Source organism: Microchirus variegatus, assembly GCF_963457635.1.
Source record: "Microchirus variegatus genome assembly, chromosome: 15".
NCBI classification, from domain to species: domain Eukaryota; kingdom Metazoa; phylum Chordata; class Actinopteri; order Pleuronectiformes; family Soleidae; genus Microchirus; species Microchirus variegatus.
The window spans coordinates 11,752,358-11,775,474 of record NC_139816.1 but is presented as its reverse complement, the minus strand read 5'-3'; the positions used below and the strand labels follow the sequence as shown (position 1 = coordinate 11,775,474).

General features: G+C 41.5%; 1 protein-coding gene across 1 annotated transcript; it reads left to right on the top strand.

Moving 5' to 3' along the window:
* cdh19 (cadherin 19, type 2) lies at window positions 1–21,368 on the top strand. The gene is made up of 11 exons (XM_083901306.1): window positions 1–254; window positions 407–701; window positions 2,641–2,760; window positions 5,287–5,454; window positions 8,524–8,714; window positions 11,143–11,396; window positions 13,409–13,545; window positions 14,579–14,700; window positions 14,935–15,052; window positions 18,614–18,865; window positions 20,801–21,368. Exons 1-11 carry the CDS (start codon window positions 9–11, stop codon window positions 21,301–21,303), a joined length of 2,406 nt encoding a protein of 801 aa, XP_083757432.1. The 5' UTR covers window positions 1–8; the 3' UTR covers window positions 21,304–21,368.
* Window positions 21,369–23,117: the final 1,749 nt, after the last annotated feature.

Sequence of the window (23,117 nt, the reverse complement as noted above, 5' to 3'; positions counted from 1 at the left end):
CGCTAAGCATGGGAAGTGCAGAAGAAATACACGGGTGGACAGTAAAAATGAGCACGCCTGGTGTTTTGGCCGTGGTGACGTTCTTTTCTATGATTCCTGGCGGCGTGCTGAGCGATATGAGATGCACTCAGGGTCTGGAAGCCCCACAGTTCGCCCAGGGGTCCACTCATCTGCACCGTCGCCTGAAGAGAGGCTGGATCTGGAAACAGCTGTTTGTCCCAGAGGAAGATCCCACTCCTCGAGTTATTGGCCAGGTACCGCTGCAGATTGAATGTCCGCCATGTCCTTGATACGGTTCTTCTCTTTGAAAAATCGTGTTTTTTTCGAGGTCCCTCTGCAAACCATGTAGAAAATAATAAAGGTTCTGTATACCCCCCACCACTCCTCCTTTTCTTTTCTTTTGCAGATCAAATCGGATTCTGACCGAGGAGAGTTTTCTATCAAGTACATATTATCGGGGGAAGGTGCCGGAGATGCGTTTCAGATAAATGAGTATTCTGGTGAGATCCGGACACTGAAGAAGCTTGATCGGGAGGAAAAGGCCTTCTATGTCCTCCAGGCCCAGGCTATCAACAGGCGATCCAATGAACCGGAGGAGCCCCAGTCAGAGTTTATCATCAAGGTGCAGGACATTAATGACAATGCTCCTCAGTTCCTGAACGAGCCATATGTGTCCAGCATCCCTGAGATGTGCCCAACTGGTATGAGTATTTTTCATTTATACAAAGGGACTTCATCTTCTAGGGTTGAAAAGTGAACCAGAGGCAAAAAATAGGTCTAGCTGAGTTAAGTCTATTATTTAATGATCAACGTTGTAAATTATGTCACCATTCAAAAGAAAATCCTGGCACATAATGGGTGGACAGACTCGATAGCAAGTCAGGGAACGTGTGAATAGTGACATTCTGATCATTGCAAACAAAAAGTGTATTTTTCAAAAAAAATAAAATACAAATCTAATTCCGTACAACACTATATCCATTTTTCTATGCAGTTTACCAAAGGACCAGTGTGTAAGATTTAGTAACACCTAATGGTGAGACTACAGATCGGAACCAACTGCTCATCTACTCTCTTTCCCCGAGCACTTGTGGTAACAACAGTAGCCTTCACATTCACGTTCTTTCACGCCGTTGTCGAAAACAGAAAGATTGCGGCCTTCGTAGAGCAAGGCGCTTTTCCCTCCGCCACATATAAAAGACGTCTGTCTTCCCACAATACAGCAGAGATAAATGAAAATTTAATTTGTGGTACACGGCCATAAAAACTGACATTTTTTAAATATTCAACAGCGACATGTCCTTCCAATGTCCTGTGCCTGTTAATCCACAGACCTGCTGTAAACAGCCTTCACTGGAAATATGTTGTGTATGAATTAGTGTCCTCCTTCACATAAAGGTCTGATTTATTAAAGAAAATGTCCATTCACTTTGGTATTTTTGTGCCTAGTTTTTTTTTTTTTATGTCATGCATTGAGTGCCAACGTAAGTCATTTCATTTAGACTTAAATATTTAGCTGCCACAAGAGCTGCTATGAAAATGTGTTCATAAACGTCTGTCCCTGGTCATTGAATGGTCCGGTAAGATATGAGATGAAGGCAATAAACCAGACTATCATTGTGTTCATTTCTCATTATAATGAGCATTTTGGTTCACATAAACAATTCCCAAAAGAAATAAAGGCCTTTCATTTTAGAATCTATATGAAATATTTTTTTCACTATTGCTGTGACCTCCTGAGAAGTATTTTTTAATATTATTCATGGAAATAAGTGAGTGTATTTTTGTTCATAAATATTTAAACTTTTTTTTTCTTTTGAATAGATAAAACCCCTTTTATTTCCTTATTGGATATATACTTTTTTCAAATGTATTATTTCTCAGAGTGAAGCCAATAAACAAAAGGTTATATGAATGTCTGTCATCTGTCCCCATTCAGGAAGTTAAAAGTATTGGATTCTGCTTTGTCGCTTGACTGCCTTTATGGCTAAATTTCCTTAAATAACGTTATTATAACCACTGCCCTTTTCATACCACAAACATTACCATTTCAATTTATACGTAATCTGCTTTGGCGGCATAATATCTCACTCGTAATAAATCATAATGCATTTGACTCAGGAAGAGAGAGTGAGATGGGGAAGGTTGGAGAGCAGGTGAATGAGAATCAGAAAATACTGCAGTAAATCCACACGCACCTGTGTGAAAGACAGAGCTCCCAGCGGGGACAAAAGAACGAGATAGACAGAGGAAGTGAAGGAGAGGAAGATACTGTACATAGCGAGGCGAGGAGAGGGATGAGGTCAGCGAAGAAAATGGGAGTAAATGAGAAAGATAGAGAAGTAAGAACTGAATCAGAGTGTGAAGGATAGGGAAACAGGGGGTCAGGTGCACATGTGACAGAGATGTCGCTATAAGGCTGGAGAGGTTGTCACACACACACATACACACACCTGCACAGCCAACACTGATGCTGCATACCCACCACCGCACCCCCACCCACCCTTTTGACAACATCACCCTCCCCCCTCCCTCTATGCCAGAAAGACAAACCCTGCAGGAATGTGGCATAATCACTTTATTTTCCCTGTGGACTGGAACTGCTGGCTGAGCTAACTGTGCCTCCCCTCCCTCCCACAGGGACCACGGTGGCCCAGGTGACGGCCACAGATGCTGATGATCCCATGTTTGGAAACAACGCCAAGCTCTTGTACTCCATCCTGCAGGGGGAGCCCTATTTTTCTGTGGAGCCAAAGACCGGTAAGCTGGAGGCTTCGCGTTTGGGTGTCACTTAGATTTTCAAAACACAGGATAAGGTGTTGATATTCTTCATTGGTTCGTTGGTGAATGGTTGGTAGAAGAAGCTTTGGGAGTAGGTTGAAGTTTTGGGACACATCATCAGTAGTGTTCCTCTAGAGCTTAGGGTGTTTCGGCCTTTCACACTATACACCCTCACCAGAGGCGGCCAGCTACAGGGTGATCAGCCCTTAGCCTTTGTACCATGCCCAATTATTCTTGAGAGTCACCTTGTGGCGTACATCTCATGGGACTATGCATGGCAGTTTTCAAGGGCCAAGGGCCCCTGATTCCCAGGTCTCTCAGCAGTTTGGTTGTACATGTTGACACAAACCATCCAACCTTCACTGGGATGTTGTGCTTCAGCAGCTAACTCAGCATAGTGCAGGTGTATTCGCTTGTATACCTCGTCCATAGAATCCTCCCAATCCTCCATGATATAGACCTTCTTTAAGAGAAGGGGACCAGATCACCAGATCAGGTCTTTAGTATATAAAAATGGACAGTCTTACGGTTATACTGAATAGCCACCAGGGGGTGACTGCTCAAGTGGGAAAAAAGGTGTCAATTTGAATGGTAGTCTATAGGAAAATTCTATTTCTACTTCTTTTTGATTTATTATGGCCTGAGGAGCTAATGGCCTTAATTACTAGTTTCATGTCAATAGAACATAATATCAGTTTTGTAAATTATGTTCGCCTTTAGAGGAAAAATACTGGAAAGTACAGCACGAGTGGACACCTGTTTGATTGACAGCTGGTACCGTATAATAGGAGTCCATTTACAGGCGATCCCTCTGAACTAGATAACAACTTTGCAGAATATTTGACTGAGCAGAAATAATGTTTACATTTACAGACTCACAACTTTATTGGCTCCGTTACAAGAGGCATTAACAAATCATACTCCAGCACTGAAAACACCCGCCTGTGCTGCAAAGAAACCTATAATAAAAAGAGTAGTTCAACGACAAAAAAACTTAGAAATGATTGTAAAATAAAAACAGAATGAATTATGTGTGTGACTGAGGTCAGCGACGGTATCCTCTGTCGCATGTCTTTCTCTCGGTGAAAGAGACGGCGAAGACCAGTTATGGAAGTCTACACTGACAAAACAAAATGTCAGTAAAACCATTTAATATTGTACATTAATTAAAGTAAAATATGGCTCCTTCAAATGCAGTAAAACAGTTGTAAATGTCAGCAGGGAGTTTCAGAGATGGAGAGTTCGCCTCTGCTCATCTGTCACATACGTTCACGTGGTCCCGGAATGTTAACCACCTCCCCATGACTAGTGATCCTGTCTGATGCAGCTTTGAAAATGAATAAGTGCAGAAAGATACCCAGGCTTTGTCTCACTGGTCACTTTAGGCACATTTTTACAAATGCCCCTGGCAACTTTCAGTGAATGTAAGTGAGGAAACTGGTTAAAGTGATGTCAATGTGGACTGTACTTTTGCACTATTTTCTTCTTCTATTTGCAATGTGGGAGACCTAAACTGTCTGTCTCAACCTAAACTGTGAAACATTTGAAGACCTACATCTAATGTGTTTGGGAGCCATTAGTTAGTTTTCATTGAAGTGTACAAGTTGCAGTTTTTCTCACAGCTTCAGCTCCATGAGGATAGGACAAAATAAGACATTGACACAGTTTGCAGTATTTTAAGGTTATAGATAGAGTCTGAGGACATGAGCATGCACACCCATCATTTTACATAAGCAAGACTGGCATAATAATATGCTCCTCAATCTAAGAGTAGGGAGTAAGTATTTTGGTAAATAATCATTTTTAGGGAAACCATTAAAAGACAAATCAATTACGTTGCAGAGATTTTATATTAGTGTACTAACCCATAGCTGAAAATAGTCTCCAATGTCCTCAAGTTTACTGTATTTAAAAAAGAGAGGTTTGGACTGACCAATACTGTGGAGAAGAAGTGTTCATGCTTTGATAATTTACATTTAAAATGAAAGAAAATATATAGAAAATAATCATCTTATCCTGGAACTGTTTTTTTTATTTTTACATGACCATGTAGCACACTCAATTCTACAGGATACTGGATGTTCTGCTGTTGGCACAAGAAGCAGAAAAACAGATGAATAGATATAACGGTGATTACAATGTGCCTTCCAACGCAGAAACAGCATACATTTGCCAGGTCGATCTAATTCTCTTGATTCAAATTGCTCATCTGTTGTTTGCAGCCCACATCCCTCCACTTTGGCCAAACAGAGGAAGCAATAATTCATCAGAAATTCCTCCTGATATTCCCTTTACTGAACGAATTCATAGAGTTGAAGTTTATTGTGGTGCAATTTCATACCTCACACCACACAGCACTGTCAAAGACGACTTGAGGCAAACGTTTGTTTACTTGCATTTTGGTTTGAGAAAACAAACACAGGAATACCACCCACAGTTGAGCTTAATGATGTTGATTCTCATCTTGTCTCTCTCCTGTCTCCACCTTCACTTCCACACCTGCAGGTATTATCGTAACGTCTTGGCCAAACATGGACCGTGAGGCCAGGGAGCAGTACCTGGTGGTGGTGCAGGTAAAGGATATGCTGGGCCTCAGTGGCGGTTACTCCTCCTCCACCACAGTCACTGTTAGCCTCACCGACGTCAACGACAACGGACCCACGTTTCAGCACCGTGAGTCACCTTCAGACCAGTGTTGGCAAACTTTATTATTCCGATAACATTAGAAAACAGTTTTATCCTTAAGACCTCCTTTATAGGTCAACATTACATCACAGGGTACCTCAAGATACATGGTCCACCATACCAATAATATCATGATACAACACAATTCTGTGATGATCGATATATTGCAAGACAATTGTACAAGCGATACGTCGCGATATTTGTTTAACTGAAGACAACACAATGTCCGTGAAAAGTTAAAAGTGCAGGATTTTTCTATTTAATCACAACATTGAGAACAAAATGCATAAAGTCTATGTATTGAACGTGGATGGAGCATCTCTTAACGTAGCTTTCTCCACCATTATCCCGCCATAAACTCCCTCTTCTTTGGCCAGGTCATTTCTGCCCAAGTTTCCCTCATTCCCTCAAGTTAGCAACTGGCAGGAACTGTTTACTTTAGAGGAAGGATGGAACGATACTCCTTTTTGTGTGTCCGATACCGATACTAGTCATTTCAAAGACATAATGCTCCATTTGTCTCACAAATACTTTTGTTTCACAGCCCAAACATGACTCAGCTAAAATCTTTTTCCTATTCTTATTTACATTTTTACAGTCGGTGCATAAAGTGAAGAATGCAACATCAAAGTTTTTCGTTTTCAGATTTTATATTTTCATCTGTCCGATCCAGTGATTTTGAGTATTGGACCGATACCGATACTGAAATACTGATTCCCATCCTTACTTTAGATTTTCTTAATTTGCTAATTAAAATATTCAATATTTACCCTGGCATATATATAATCATATCACACGTGGAAGGACGATAATATATCACAAAAAAAACAATATTTTGACCCACCCCTAAAGCCTACATCACCTTACAAGTATTTGCTTGCTTTACGGAGGTGACCACCTCTCCCTGCTATGTTCCTAGAGCCGCCTGAAATGGACAAACCATGTCATCCAGTCATTCTGGTATGCAAATATAGTGTCCTGATGCACTTGGGTGGATGAGTGTTTAATTATAATAACTTTATCATTATTTGAATTGAATTGAATTGAATTACCTCATGCATTTACAAAGCGTTGCAGACTGTGAGGACATGTTTAATATTACAACTAGAAGGGTATTTATTCGATCCCCCCCTTCTCCTGTTTGGGGGATGAGTGGTTTGCGCTGGCAGCGCTACATTGGACCGTACACATCTCGTTATTAAGCCGGTGGTCAAAATTAAAAGAGGACAGACGAAGACCGAAACACAGAGAGAGAGAGAAACAGATGGAGCGGAGGAGACGGGGAAAGGAGATGCTGATGCTTCGTGCACCTGCACATGCATGAATTTAATCATTTACACCTGAAAGGACATTTGTCATGACCTTTGGAAACAAACCAAGCCCCCACAGCGATAAACCTCACTAAATGAAAGCCCTGGAAAGAAATCAATTCTGCAGAAATGAGAGGGAGGATGATACTTTTAACTATTAATGTCACATTCACATTTATTGCAGGTATTGCTGTATCGTGTGGATTCTGTGTTCAGTCAGAAAAAAAAAAAAAGACTTATTAATATTGTATGGCGGCACTTCAGTGTGAACTCTGCCCTCTGTTTTGTCACATAATTACAAATTATTATCAGCAGGGATTTTTTCTTTTTTTCCTGGAGCAGTTGGTTGCCTGTTGAGTTCCTCCCAGTTGTGGCAGTCATCCAAAGGGAGTCGCTCACAGACACAATCACATTTTCTCATCTTCTTATTAGAGTTAGGCCAGGATTATGTGGACTTGCCACAACTTATCTTTGACTAGCACATATTGACCCTTCCACCACAATGTTCTCCATTCTTATCACTTTACACACAAGCAAACTCTCTCGACTAACTATTAACAACTTACTGCCAAGCTCTGCGGGCAACGTTTGAATGATCAAACTTCTCTTATCTGTTGTTTTTTTCTCCAAATCTGGGCTATCATTATGCACTCCCTATTCACTACCATCCGTAATTAGTGTTCCTTTTCATATGCTTTTCTGAGCAAGAGCTTACTCGTTGTCTACCACTTTATCCTCCACATGAGGTTTCCAAGGCCAGAGATATAATCCCTCAAGCGTGTCCTGGGTCGGGCCACAGGGTCTCCACCCAGGAGGACATGCCTGAAACACCTCCCCACGGAGGCTACCCGGAGGCATCCTAAGCAGATGCCTGAACCACCTCTGCTGGTTCCTCTCGACGTGGAGGAGCAGCCCCCCCTGTCAAAGCTCCTCACCCACAGTTCATGCCAATAGTTGAGGGTTGGCACGGAGATTGAAAAGAAAACCGAGACTCCCTTTTCACCGCAACAGACCGGTTTGAGTGTCCGCATCGCTGCAGATGCTGCCCCGTTCCACCTGTCGATCTCCCTCTCCATACTTCCCTCACTCATGAACGAGACCGCAAACTCCTCCACTTGAGGCAGGACCTCCAACCATATACCTGGAGTGGGCAATCCACCCTTTTCCAGCTGAGAACTAAGAGACAAACAACCATTCACTCCAATTTGCCCAATCGCCAAATATGCATGTTTTTGTACTGTACAAAAAGGGACTTTTGGTTGGCTGACGTCCGGCTAACACACTGTTGAAGCAGATTCATGATTCAATTCCGCTTTTCAGCCTAAGTATATTCGTAGGAAAAGCAGGTTGGTTGGTACTGCAAAACAAGAATTACACTACAGTCATGAAATTGTACCACAATCAAGTTAGGAAAAAAGTAATTAGCTCACCTTCATGCCACTGTCCTCATCTTTTTCAGGTTTCAGGGCCCAAAGTAGCACAATTTGACAAAGCAGCATGCCTTTTCCTTGTTAGCATTGCTGCTTGTTGCCTAGGATCTTTCACAAAAGTCATTGTTAGAGGGCCCGAATGGACACACGGGCAGATGGCTCTTTTTTACGCGTAGTTTCAGCACTCAGGTCTTGACTTGACGACTACAGTGTAGGCACATAAATCATGTGTGCTTGGGCTTTACATTGCAGATACTGAACTTGACAGGTTTTTGTACAATCTGGATGATTTTTGATTGACCACTACACTCCCACAGACCTGTACACCTTCAGGGTCCCTGAAAACGCCGCTGTGGGCACCACAGTGGGCAGGATCATGGCAGAAGACGGAGATATTGGCATCAACGCCAGAATGACCTACACTCTGAATGATGATCTGGAGGGAACCTCCACTTTCATCATCACAACAGACCCAGTGACGCAGGAGGGGGTGGTTCTGCTTGCCCAGGTGAATACAGATTATATCCCTCTATGACTGCTGTATTTTTTGTACATTTTTATTATATTTCAGTTCACTCTATATCCATTTTTATTCTGGTGCCTCAGGCAGTGCTGGTAGAAATCACAGTGTGGGCAGGCACACATGCAGCATGACTGGTGTTAAAGATTTAATTGTCACAGATGTCAGTGCATACAAAATTTGAAAAATCATTGCACCTGACATACACACACACACACCTGGCAGAAATTAGTGTCTCCTTTCCAGGTCTCACTCATGGAGGAGATTCTGTTAATCTTGGCCCATATTCACAGTGAACTAAGCTGTCACAGGAATCAACACAAGAATAGCGTAACGTCCCATTTATACTCAATCCGTCCGCTCCAAATGATTTCTCAGTCACGACCTTACATACCTATGCGTGTCACTTGCGTTGGTTTATGCAATACCTAATCTAGATTGTTGATGCAGGCATCAACAAACATGGCAACCACTGAAGGGGATATTTTTTGCAGATTTTGTGGCGGTGGAATCTAAGATCATTGAAAGTAAGTCGTCCCATTAATGGGTAATATTACTCATGGGTTGCCGATATCAGAGTGGCAGGCAGTTTCAATGTTTCTGTATGTCCGTCGCAACTTTTGACAACTTGCTTCGCTGGGCACTCCCAACTGTCGGTTACTTCTTCGTCGTTGTCCTTACTGATTGGAATTTTGACTCAATACTGCCATCACGGATTTCTGGTGGTATTGCAAAAAGTCTCCAAATGTATTCCTTTTAAAGCTCACATAGAGTGGTCCTGTTGCACATATATGTTAGTTATGGAGGTCTACTCGCATACATTAACTTGTTTTTATGGTCAAAAACCTCCTAGTTGCTGTAAACGAGCCGATAGAAATCCTCTTTTCTGACGCCGTTCCTCAGCCACGATATTTCAGACTCAACTCTCACACCCAGAAGACAGAGTGTGTTGTGATTGGCCAGTACCCCGGAAGTGACATATTCAGCACACTCGCTCTCAGAAGCGCAGCTCCCCCCTCTGGAACGGTGGATGAACTGCTACTCATTATCAAAACATGGTTTTAACATTGTTTTAATAATAGTTTCTTCACGAGTCCCTTTTATGACTTTGACCCGGAGTCAGAAGACACTGTCGCTCGTGAAACACCTCCACAACAGACGTTATTCTTCTTCTGCGGTTCAATGTATGCAACCGGATGTGCCCAGAGCAGGACGATCTGCTGTTCAGGAGAACCACTGTTTACGTAACCGGACCGGGTTTTTACAGAGATCTCGGTGAGCCCGAGATTACAATAAACCACAGCGTTGTGTAATAAATCTCAGCAGTGGCTGAACTGTTTGTTTTGAACCTTCAGGGCTTCTTAAAAAAGGTAATGACGCAGATACACACTAAAAAACAGTGTTAATTGGAACTTCCGGTCTTGGTCCGCTTTAAGCAAAGTGCAAAGTCGAATCTTTATGAGAAGGGCCGTTTTTGGACACAGCATAGTGTGGACACTGTTGAGCGGGAGCAGCAAGACGGACGCCGAGACAAATGCAAAGAAGGAACACTTCCAGACTATATTACAACAATTAAATTTTTACAACATACCATCCACCAAAACAGTTGCTTTTAGTAATCTAATGAACCTTCAACAAAACTGTCACAACTCAAGGACCTGTCAGGAACTTTTGATGTGCAATTGTTATGATGATAAAGACGCATTCATTCCAACAAACATGGTACACAGGAGGCAGCTGGCTATGGGCTCTAATTCCTCATTCCACTGTGACAGACTCAAACTTGTTTTTGTCATTTTTTTTGACAGAGTTATTAAGTGAGTGGCACTCATTCATATAAAATATGCACACTCAACAGTGAGATTAGAAAAAACTTGGGCACCAAGTGGCTGAACCTGAGCCGTGCACTACTCGCAGCACACGAGCATAAACATATTCAACGATTTAATCTTAAATAACTGCTTTTTTTCGATGAGAAGACTCGTGTAGCTCAGTGTTATTCTTCACTTGTTTTTCCTCTCAGACTCGTACTTTCTCAATTACATTATGCGTCTCACGGGAGATTTCAATTTACTGTAGATGTGGTGATAATGAAATAATAAAGAAGAAACATCACAGACGCTCTCTGACTCAATTTGGGAAGGCTATAATGGATTGCGTGCTGTTTTTGTTATTACTGGCGTCATAATGTTTAAATGAAAACGCAACATTATTTAAGTACACGCTCGCAGCTTGTAGCTTATCGACGATGACTGAACAATGATGACATCCAGTCAGAGTTGTGTCCAGGTCTCATTGAAATGATAATTTGTCTTAAGCACGTTAACAAGTCTGTGAAGCTATTATTCTTTAATCCTACTCAATAATGATTGTTCAAGGTCTTTCTGCTTTTTTTTCCCCCTCCCCCCTCTCATAGCTGCTCGATTATGAAACAAAGAGACGTTTTGTCATGGCGGCGGAGGCCGCTAACGATCACGTGGACACGCGTTTCCTGACCGCTGACGAGTTCGCGGACAAGACGACGCTCAAGATCATCGTGGACGACGTGGACGAGCCGCCCGTCTTCCTCTCGGCAGTCTACGAGTGGAAAGTTCCCGAAAACGCGGCGGTGGGAACTGTGCTCGGCAGTGTCAGCGCCAGAGACACTGATGCAGTCAGCAACACCGTCAGGTAATGTGGAAGCTTCCAAAAGCAGGAAGAATGGCATCTGCCACCCGACTGCCAGCGTGATAATGACGAGGTAGATAACCAGGCTGGTGGTGGGGGGGTGGGTTGAGGGACATCCCTAGACAGCCTGTCCTTAGACAGCTTCCTCCACAAGGTGAAAAATCATTCCCTTTCAAATAGTGTTACTGGCTCGGTGCATCCATTTTTACCCTTGATCTCTGGATACCCTGAACATGGTCATATTTATCTCGTATTACTTTAGTAGGAAATGAACCCTGCTGAATAAATCATGACATTTTTTTTTTATACCTCACAGACTTTTCCGATCTTTTTTTTTTTCTCCATGGTTTTATCACAAAGCAACATGGGTAAGACGTGGGAATGTAATAAAACTTCCGTACAAGGTGGAATATGGAACTGAGATTTGTAGTAATATGCTTGTAGTCCATCTCGGCAGAGCTTAAGAGTGGCGGGTGCTGCATATCATCCCCGGCCTGGCGTTGATTACTGTCCCTTTGGTGAAAGAGTCTCATTGATTAATGAATTCAGGCTGACATTTTAGGGTTTTTCCACAGTTCTAGTTAATATGATGAAGTTTGCTTTGGTTCAAATTGTCGTTGTTATCAACAAAGTGGCTCTTAGAAATAATTCATTGTTCAGAGTGGGTTTTGTTTCTTTTATCTCTTCTTATAATCACACATCAACAAGCATTAAATGTATGGTGGAGTAAAAGAGTGCAATAAGAGGAGGATCTAGACTGTTGATGATATATTAAAGTTGTGAAATTCAGACTAACCTGATCAGGAAACAAACACTTGTGCCTTGCACAGACTCTTCAGTCTGCCTGTTACATTTGAGTACCATAGGGAAATGCTAGACCCCGTCATTTATCTCGACTGCAAAGATTGAGCGACTAAAATGATTTTCCTGACTTTCTGGGATTGGCAATGCACAGCATGACTGATGCAAAAAAAAAAAATGTGATTAATAAGCTTTGAGTTCAGGATGTTCCTCAATCCTGCTCTGCAGTCTCAAAGTGCCCATTTGAAAGCTACTCTCTGGTTTTTACAGAAAACACTTCAACTCTATCATTGGGATTGTTCTGCTCTGACGTATCATTCATTTTCTACCGTTTTGTCCTCCACATGAGCTGGAGCCAATCCCAGCTGACATGGGATTGGAAGGTTGGGACAGGTCCCCAGTCCATCACAGGCCCAACATAGAGAGACACTCACACTCGCACTCTGTTGTCAATTTAGTGTCCAATTAACCTCTGCAATATGTTTTGGAGTCTGAGTCTGGGGGGAAAGTGTCAGCCTTCGATCAGATTGGGTCACCAACTGTATGACGACAGTGCTGGCCACTACTCCGCCATATGGCCTTTATCTTTTCATTCTTTCTTTTTTTTTTTTTTAAAGTTGATTTATAAAATATAAAGTGTAAAGACCCTCACTTGTCGCTCCCATTTCCACAGAAGCAGACATAAAAAACTTGTTTGTGTTTTCTCGCAACAGCTGCACCACCGGTACCATTGTGTCGAAAGACTATTATTCAGTTTCAAAGACAGTTATTTTGTTTCTCCTGGCAGCGTTTTCACTGTCTCACTGTTTGTAAATTGCGTTTCCTCACTTATGGCAAATAGAGAAAAAGTATGTGGCCAGATTAAAATAATATTCAATTAAGCTATCTGGGAAGAAAAAAAAAAAGCAACAACACAAAAACAGTGTGTCTTTGCCATCTGTGTGAGGCTCATCTGTTTTGACAGTGTTGTTGCTGTCACACCATGTTCGCCCGTGTGTCTCTGTGTGCCTGTGTGTGTGTGTGTGTGTGTGTGTGTGTGTGTGTGTGTGTGTGTGTGTTCATTCTCTTTGTTGGATATCTGTCAACAAATTAAAACATTGAGCAGTTTGCCTAATTATTCTCCCTGTGGCATTGCAATGTTTTGTTTGCCCAGAAAACAACCTTGCCTGCTAAATGTGTGATTTTTCTTTTTTTTTTCTTCCTTTCTTTCCCAGATATTCACTTGACAAAAGGAGTGATTCGACAAAAGCTTTCAAAATAGACCCAAACAATGGAACGATCACGGTGGTTAGAGCTTTGGACCGAGAGACTGCAAACTGGCATAATGTGACTGTTGAAGCTAAGGAGACAAGTAAGAGGAACATTGTACTGCACAGTCATATTTAACCTTATAGGGTAACCAGGGTGACTAGATTTCTAAAGCTGCAAACTGTGGGCGCACACGATCAGTTCAGAGCTTGTGTCATTTTCATATAGTGATGGCTGAAGGATAATGTGTCCTGCAGTGTTTTTCTTTTGTTGTTGTTCTATTAATAATCTTTAATGCATGAAAAATGTACGGAGCCCCCGAAGTGACATGAGGAAAAAATATATATATTGTTTTCAAAAAATAATGAATTAAAAAAAAAAAAAAAAATCATATTTTTTGGGGGGAAACTCGAGATCTCGACTTTGAAACTCGAGATTTAATTTTTATTTTTTTTTTCGTCATTTTTTTTTTCTCATTTCACTTCAGGGGCTCCGTAAAAACGATTAGTTGGTCTGAATAGGTAGCTGAAAATATATTTAATCTTCTCAAACATAATTTTCTAAAACCAAATTCATGAAGCGACAAATCCTGAATGAAACAAAATCCTGTCTTAACATAAAAGTGTTCATAAACACTTAATTTCAGCCACTGATTCACGTTACGTTGGTATTTATAGTAGTGGTTAGCATTCTTGCCTTTGCAGCAGAAGACCCGGGTTTGTGACACAATCAGATCAAGGGGTTTTTACAAATGTTGAAGAAAAGAATGAATGAATGAATGAATGAATGAATTAAAAAGCAGTCAATAATAAAGTGATGATTGAAAAAGATCACTGTAGAAAATAAGCACATTTACTTCAAACAGATGGTGTTGATAATGTATGCAATGCAAACCCTTATATTACTATCCAAGGACTAAGTGTTTAATTATTTTTAATTTTTTCAATTTAGTTTACTATCTTGTTCTTCAGTTAGCAGTGAAATATCAACATTCTTGTTTTTGATTTAAAAAAAAAAAATATATATATATATATATATATGTTTATAAAAAATAATATAATATTTCACAAAGCAGTTAAGATAAAGTACATGCACCCAGTGGAGTCCAGTAAACGGCTTGTCTTCGCTTCCCGCAGCTCAGAACCATTTATCCTCCTCTGTGGTGGTGTTCATCAAAGTGCTGGACATAAACGACAACGTGCCAAGGCTTGCGAGAGATTACCAGCCATATATCTGTGAGGGGACACAGGCAGGAGAAGTATGTATATTATGACGCACTGATGTTTAAGATTTGTCTCGATGCAAACGGTATAGTTCTCTCAGTGTGTGCTACTACGCAATACATAAAGTTTTTAAATGTTCTGTTTTTCTATTCTTCCCTTTGAGCAAATGGTTTCTTTTTTGACGATTTCACAAATCGATTTGCAGACTCATTGTTGCACATCATACCTACAGTACCGATGCTCTTATTCCGCTCTCTTTTGTCTCGTAGTTCATTCAGCTACTCAGCGCTGTCGATGCAGATGAACCCGTGGAAGGACACCACTTTTACTTCTCCATGGTCCCGGACAAGCACATCAATCCCAACTTCACCATCAGAGATAATCAAGGTGATAGATGCGAGTGGGGTGGGAATCACAGGGTATTTATAATACTAATCATTTATAATTAGGAAATTAGGACAAACAGGCCTGGACAAAAAAAAAACACAAAACTAATTATGTCATGTAAGAGTTTACTTCAAAATAATTAAGCTGTCTTTAAGAACACAGACTGGTAATGGAATCACAAACCAGCGCAGGAGCAGATTTCCTAGTCTGAAACTTGACCAGAGATTTTCAGAGTGTGAGTGTGGCCTACCTACAGAATCGCAAAAGAGTTTAATTTCCATTTTCCATTTTCCAAAAAAAAATCCATTGGTTCTTACTGATCAAAAGGAGATCACATGGAATAATGTGCAATTTGGTTAAATAGATTGTTGAGAGATTCAGCACTTTCACAGTTTTTTCCACTTATTAGTCAGAAATTGAAAAAAAAAAAAAAATGCCTGAGGAAAGATCTCCTTTTTCTGTATTTGGTGCAGTTTAAATTCATGTCAAATAACAGTGTTCAGCTATTTCTACTCGACTGGTGAGCATCCATCCACGTGTTTAAATAATAATAGAATGAGTTATCATGCTTCGGTGTAGTCATCCATAAATTGACCAAAAAAAGTTTGCCCGGTAAAACTAAGTTGGATTGATCCGGTGCCTTTTTTCCAAGCTTTGTCTGAAGGGGAGACCCACACTCTCAGACTTTGAAAATCCCTGCTCGAGACCAAAATACAATGTAATCCTGCATTCTTACCTTGGCTGCTTGTGAAGGACACATTGCAATCTCGTCATCTTTCCTGATGCTGGTAGCGGCGTTTAGCCAGTTTTAATGTCAGAAAGTAAGAGTTCAAAACAAAAGAGGGATGCCCATTTAAAAAAAAAAAAAAAAAAAAAATTTAAAAAGAAAGAAAGGTCAGTGGTGAAGACGTGCTCCTATAAATACTTGTCCGTGCAGTCACAAAGAAGCACAAGGCCAGCGTGTGTGCGTGTAGTTTTTCAGTAAAATAACACGGCAATAGAAAATATGTCCATTTTAAAACAAACTCTCCAGAGGAAAATGGAGGTAAGAGTTAAACTGGAATCATCAGCATCAAACTGCCACCAGAGGAAATGCATTGGATCAGCATTTTAACCATTTCTACTGCATTTACATTTACACTTACATCAGCATCTCCATGGCAAACTGTTCCCTGAATCTTTTAAAATACGAATCGCTAAATCCTGCCTTCCTGAATGTGTGAATGTGCATAAATTACAACTCCCTCTTTAATATAATTTCCGCTTTTGTGCCGTGTTGAAATGAGGAGTTCAGCATTTTGGTGGGAAAAAAAATATTTTCTTATTGTTATCATTAAGAAAAAGAATGCCACCCCCACAGTTGTAATCTGTTTAACTGATGATAGTACATTTTGACGCTCACTCAAACAAAATTAAGTCTGATAATAATGTATTACCTTGGTAGCTTATGTTACCTTTGGATGTGAATATGTGGAATGTGTCGGTGAGGGACAAGCATTCAGGACTGTAAACTTATTGATTTGGTTTTATGATCCAATCCAATTTTATTGACCAAGGGGAGCACAGTGACATTAAATAACGCACCAACAAGTGTCTTGTTTTGGGGTCAAATGTATGTTGTGTACCCTGTGACTCTAAACACTGATCAGTAGGGAAGTCTTGAGTTCAATTTATACTCCTGCGTAAAGTGCTCTACGTAGGTTACGCAGAGCCCTCTGCGTCGTCTCTGGCTGCACGAAATATTACTGTCCGTCACTCCGTCAAGGGACAACTGAGACGGCAAGGGCTGCGATCGGTCCTCAGGACAGGCCGAGCTAACGCTGCTCTGTGCCGGCTCACAGTGTGCACCGAGTGTCCACGACGTTGTCGGAGCTGATCACCGCCGACGACGTCCCTGCCAAACTATAAATACGTTAAATCTTAATACACACAGCACATGTTTAGAAGCTAAATGGCTAATTTCTCGCCTCTAATTATCTTAAAACTGCGTTCCGTGACTCAGAAAAGTGAGAAGCAGCCACCGTTTCGATGTTATTCAGCTGCAGCAACAACAACAACAGTCTTTCTCTCTCGGACGCCATTGCTCACTGTAGCCAGAAGCACAACAACCTTGCGTGGCGACCCCTACTGATCGGGCGGGAAATTGCAGTGCATATCCGTCACCGCGAAGGAGAGGTATGAAGGCTCGAGGGGTCCCCGTGGTTACGCAGACGGATAACGCATTACGCAGTATAATGTGGCCTTAACATGCCATGTACACACATGGATTTTGCTGGAGTAAAGAGGCTTACTTATTATTTGTTGGCAGACAAAATGGTTGATGGGTTCCGAGATTATCTCTGGACAAACTCGCTCTCGCCCCCTTGTGTCCAGTGTAAAGTGCATAGACTGGCGAGTGGCGTCAATCGTCTCATCTAACTTTGGGAGCAGATTTCCTCAAATAGTCGAAGCGTTCTTTGAAACGAAACCACATGGAAGTGACACATTTTTATTTCCGTGACAGCGCAGAGCTCGTCGAGCTGTGACTGAACTCTGTGATGATGGCGGCAACAAAGGCTTAGAGCTGCTTCATACAGACAGCAAGTGATAACACAAGTGCAGATAAAACAGCAATCAGATTTAACCACAGTCAGTCATCTCCCCCCCCACCCCATCTCCCTAAAAAATGCACTGAATTTGTGATATTATACTTCCTGTATAAAAACAGATTTAGAAATAAGTGACATTTTCATTTAAGGGCTTTGAGATGTAAGAGGAAAATGATTACTTGATGAAGCCATGCTCAGACTGGCTGCAGCGAGCTGTGCTATGACTGTGTGCAAAAGGCAGAATGAAGGGATATTTTATGAATTTGAATAAATACTGTTGCCCATAAGTGTTTGGGAGCATTTTGGGATGAAGTCCCTCTGTGGGTTCTGGTTTTCTGTGTGTGACAGCCCCTCAGGTAAGTAGATTGAATGAGTGTTTGCCTTGAAGTCGACTGGCAGTCGACCCTATTTCAAGTTCTAAGGAGAATGGGCAGGAGAAATTGGAGAAACTGTGTTGTTAAAGTGTGCAGCAGATGGATGTTTGAATGTATTGAATGAGTTGAGTGAAATGTATGCAGGTGGTGCAGCGTATGGGGGGTGGTTAGCCAGGCAAGCACAACAGTCCAGTCAGCAACTAGGAAATGAATAATGAATCAAGAAGTAGCACTTTTAATAAAACACATTTCCATATGCCACTGGACTTATTGGATTCCCAAAAAGTTTTTGTTCGCAGCCTTAATAAAGCCTCTCAGATGGCCCCAAACAGATTTTCCAGATGTACTTTTTGCACACACTGAAAATTACATTTGACAAGGTGTGCAGGTCGTCCAGGGAGCTTGATTTGTGTTTTAAATCCCATTACGTGTGTCACTCCACTTGTTCTTTTTTTTCTTCTTGCTTTTGAACTCCTCCACCAACATCAGCACTTAAACCGCAAGCAGCACTTGTGTCCGTCATGTGTTTTTTTCCCCACCCCTCTTTTTGAAGAGAGCTGAAAAGTGCCCCTCTCTCTCTCTCTTGACATCACTTTCAGACAATACAGCTGGCATCTTGGCACGCAGAAGTACTTTCACCCGCAAGGATCGCACCCAGTATTTCCTGCCTGTGGTGGTGACAGACAGCGGCTCTCCGGCTCTCTCCAGCACCAGCACTTTGACCATCAGCGTGTGCAGCTGCCAGCCTGCCGGCCATTGTCCCACAGGAGGGGTGGAGGCCCTCGCTCTGTCTATGGGGGTCAGCCTGCAAACGTTGTTAGGGATTTTCGTTTGCCTGGTCACACTCACAGGTAAGCAGACTGTTGACTTTGTATTTAAAATCTATCTCATTCTGGAGTTGAACCCTTACCAAGCATTTTGCAGACAACATGTTTACGCAAGTGCACTTTGCATTATCGTAATTACGCAACAGTTTGTGTTATCGGAAAAAGTCCAACTATTTCTGAAAGCTGTGAAGTTGCAAGTCAAAGCCAACGTGTGGTTATTACGGTCACTTCATTTGCGCTGTTGCAGGAAGCTGGCAAATAGGAGTCTTTGTCACCAGAGAGGAAAGAGTTGGAAAAACGCCTCCATGTTTTTGCACACTGAGACAAAAAACTCAAACAAATGTTACTTTAAAATATGTTTTTAACTCTATAAATGTCAAATTTGACATGAAAAATCTAAAGTGTTTTATTGTATTTGTTTTGTAAATTGTAAATAACTGCCAGATATTGAAAGTTATTATGAAAAAATGGGCAAAACCACTTAACTCACAGGACAGGTTAAAAAAAATGCAAAAAAAGACATTTTAAGGCTTAGGTGTTAGAGGGTTAAGATGTCATCAGTTACAATATATGAAGTAGTACACAGTTTTTTTTAGTTTTTCTCATTAATTCATAGTTTAACCCTTTATTCTCAAAAAATGGGTCACACTCAGGGCAGGTCGGCCAACAAATACCCATTCACTCTCACGTTCACAATTTTAGAGAAATTTAGAGAGGCCAATTAACCTCTGCATGTTTTTTTGTACTGTAAGAGGAAACTGGAGAAAAAACATTCATTAGCGTCAAACAGTGTTTGAATAAATCAATACTTAATTTATCTTTTAGATGTGTTATTTATTTGCTACTTCATTCTTTAGTTACAGATCCATGTTACTTTAATTAATTTATTCAAGTGCACTTTGCACTTATCAAACTATTTTACTACATTACCCTTTCACCTTTGGTGCTCTGTACACAGCACATACTTGAGCTCTTTGATAAAAAAAAAAATACATAAATGTTGACCTAAAAATTCATCAATATGTAGCTGGCAGTAGCCGAAAACTTTTCAAATAATTGTTTAGCCGCGCAGACCTCCAACCTCTTAGACCACTGAGGCTGGGAGCAATTGAAGTGTTAAAGGGCCATGTTATTGTGGGCTGTGGATGGTTAAAAACCAATGAAAATATACCAAAGAAAATAAGCCATGCAGTTTTTTTTTTTTTTTTCTGTTTATATTGTATTTCATATTAACTTAACACTGAAATGTTGCTGCTTTTTCCAGCTCATCTGTTGAGCTAGAGCAGTCCCAGCTCACCTCATCCCGGCAAGTATATATAAAAAAGAAATGTGCTAAACAGCAAGATTTGCCATTAACAAATATACAGTTTGACAACCTTTAACAGTTGACATACCTTTAACAACCAAAAACACGTACGCCAGTGTGCCTTTAACCTATGATTTTAAAATGCTGGAAGCTTGCAGAGCAACGATGTCAGGTAATGAGCGTATTGGTTACGCTACATCAGTAACAATGCCATCCGGGGACACTGATGGGGTTTGCATAGTGAAAAGCTTTATTATGACCTCGGCTGCTTTGTGTCCTCCCTCTGCCCATCACATGAAAGATTAATGACGATACCTGCTATGCTAACATTGTGTCAGATGAGAACAATACCCGCTGAAAACACTGAGAAACAATAAACATCTCCTTCACCTTCCTGTGCTACATGGAGCAAATAAACTAATTCCGCAAGTCCCCGGGATTACAAAATGATAGCATGATATGATAGTCTAATTTGACCTTCATTTTTATTCCTGCTTTCACACACTTTAAAAAAAGCTATTATTTTCATTGCGCTCTCATTTTCTATCACTTTTGACGTGCGTGCTCCATCAGGCACCCTTGATGCTCTTTTCTCACCATGCTCATGCCCTGCTGTTTAACTATAATGATCTCCAACTGTGTTGTGTCTACAGTTCTGTCAGTCCTCATGCTGGTGGTGAGGAGACACAGGCGGAAACAGCAGGAAGGGCTGAGCGAGGAGGTGAAGGAGCTGGAGCTGCCTGAAACGGTTTCTCAAAAGGTGCTGTATTACGGAGCAGGAGCAGAGTTGGACCTCTGCCAGCCCGCTGTTCCTCTGCGTCATCACCCCAGGAGGAGGGAGCGGAGGCTGCGGAGGGAGGACGTCAGGGCCAGCATACGGATGTCCCTCCGGGAGTCGCACCTCATCGGGCCTGAGGACGACGTCTTCAAGCAGTTTATTCTGGACAGGATGGCAGAGGCTGATGAGGACCCATACGTTCCCCCGTTTGACTGCCTCAGGATCTACGCGTACGAGGGGTCTGGGTCGCCCGCAGGTTCCCTGAGTTCATTGGATTCATTCATGGTCGAGGTCGTACCTGAGCAGCCTGTTTGCAATCCCCGACCCCCCTTAGTGAGACTCACCCCTTGGTATGGAGAGGAGGACACCACCTTCTGAGAAGCCATGTTATCGGTTTTAGTTTGAAATTTTAGTGAAAATAATGACAAATCGCTTTGGTGCAAAGATCCCATCATTGTTGTGCAGCGCATGCCAGTCAATTTATATAGATTTCAGTTGTGACACCTGGCTCGTTGTTAGCCAAGTAGCAATAAAGCTTTATTTCCACCATGCAAACAGTTTGGTTCAGTGCTGTATGTCACGCAAGAGGAGTCAAGCAGAGTGGTGTGTCACCATACACACTGGTGTCGTCAATTAAAGTGTTTTCGGCACAGTCTTCTCTCAAACAAAGCTTGTCTTCTTATTGTGATAAACATCCACATGCCTAGAAGTATGAATGAGAGCTGGGTGTCCTTGGTTGTTGCTCTTTGTTTGCTGGTGTAATGTTCTTCTTCTTCTTCTTCTTCTTCTTTGTGGAATTTATTACCGCGCCACACTGTGTCACTAGTGTGACATTATGTTATTTATACAGCTGATGCACATTATGCAAATAGCTCCATAATTTACGTCCCACGCAACCCCCACGACGATCGTTCTCGACTGCGCCGCGGCGAGCTGACCCGCGCTGTACTGCTCGGTGGAAGGCGAGGCACAAAATGCGTCCCCGCACTGCAGAGTACGTGCTGTTTTTACTATCTTTGCAATTACTTGTGAGTTCCCACGACACAAGTGAGCGACAACAGGGGGGGACAACGGGAGAAGCCACGACTAGTACGAAAACACATGTGGTCACAAAAACACACTAACAAGAAGCGATAAAGGAGAATGACGCGTGAAGCCAGGCTGTGTTTGGCTTCGGTTTCATGTATCCAGATTGACGACTGAGCATTAAGTGAACTATAGCGCTGTCTCCCTACTGTCACTTTTGTATGTTGTATTTTTTTTCTGTCTTTCTCTCGTTTTTCCCATGAACCACTCTTGTAGTCCTGTATCCCTGGCTGTTGGAGTCATTACAGATTTGAATCAAATTTACAGCATGCTGGAAATGAGGTTAGGGTCTGCTTTGCGTCGGCCGTGTCTTTGAATATTTTACATTTCGCGACTGCCGATCACTTGCAAAAACTTGCAAACAAAAAAAAAGATAATCAGGCTGAGAATCCTGTTGTGAATCCTCTTGGCTTTAATGCTGAGCTCACCGAGAGCTAATTGTGCCCATGTTAATAGACAGAAACGGCAAGAAAGTGAGTGTCTTTCACTAAATGTCACAAGTAATTTCAAGACATGAGATGTGTTTTTTTATTTTGTGTCTTTTGTACGTTTTTAATCATAACATGACTCACAGAGACAGGGTTTAGGTATATCAGACTAATGTGTACTCACCCGCAACAAGCACTGCCATACATTGTAAAATGAATGTAAAATTTAAAACAAAGGGAAGGAAGATACTGAAACACACGTTGCATGCATACGGGTGTCCTCCTCGGCAGGTTAAAGGAACTACTGTTGATTTTTACAGATGCTAAAAATGAAAAGTGACCATATTTTTTTTCCTGTGACCTTTTTGTGCCCTCTATTAAGTGTATTAGTGTAGTTTCACTTGTGGAAACATGACTCTAAAAGAACTCAAAGCCAAGGACAAGAATAAATAAAGTGGCTTGAGTACTGGTTTATTTTGCTTAAAATGCTTTAGTGACTGTTCCATCTTAGTTGTGTGTGCACAGCTGTATGAACCTAAACTGTGGACACTGGGGCTGACATGTTTCTGATGAACGTGGTCATACATTCAGTCTCTTTTTGCTGCCACCAGCTACTGAGGCATAATATTTGACTATGCTTGTAGCTTGTTTTAAACTGACCGGTGGCTTTATAGTTTT

Excerpts from the sequence above, each read along its gene's own strand:
- cdh19 (XM_083901306.1), top strand. The coding sequence starts at position 9 with ATGGGAAGTGCAGAAGAAATACACGGGTGGACAGTAAAAATGAGCACG. Across the intron at positions 8,715-11,142 it reads GGGTGGTTCTGCTTGCCCAG|CTGCTCGATTATGAAACAAA; the intron begins GTGAATACAGAT and ends CCCCTCTCATAG. Across the intron at positions 14,701-14,934 it reads AGGGGACACAGGCAGGAGAA|TTCATTCAGCTACTCAGCGC; the intron begins GTATGTATATTA and ends TTTGTCTCGTAG.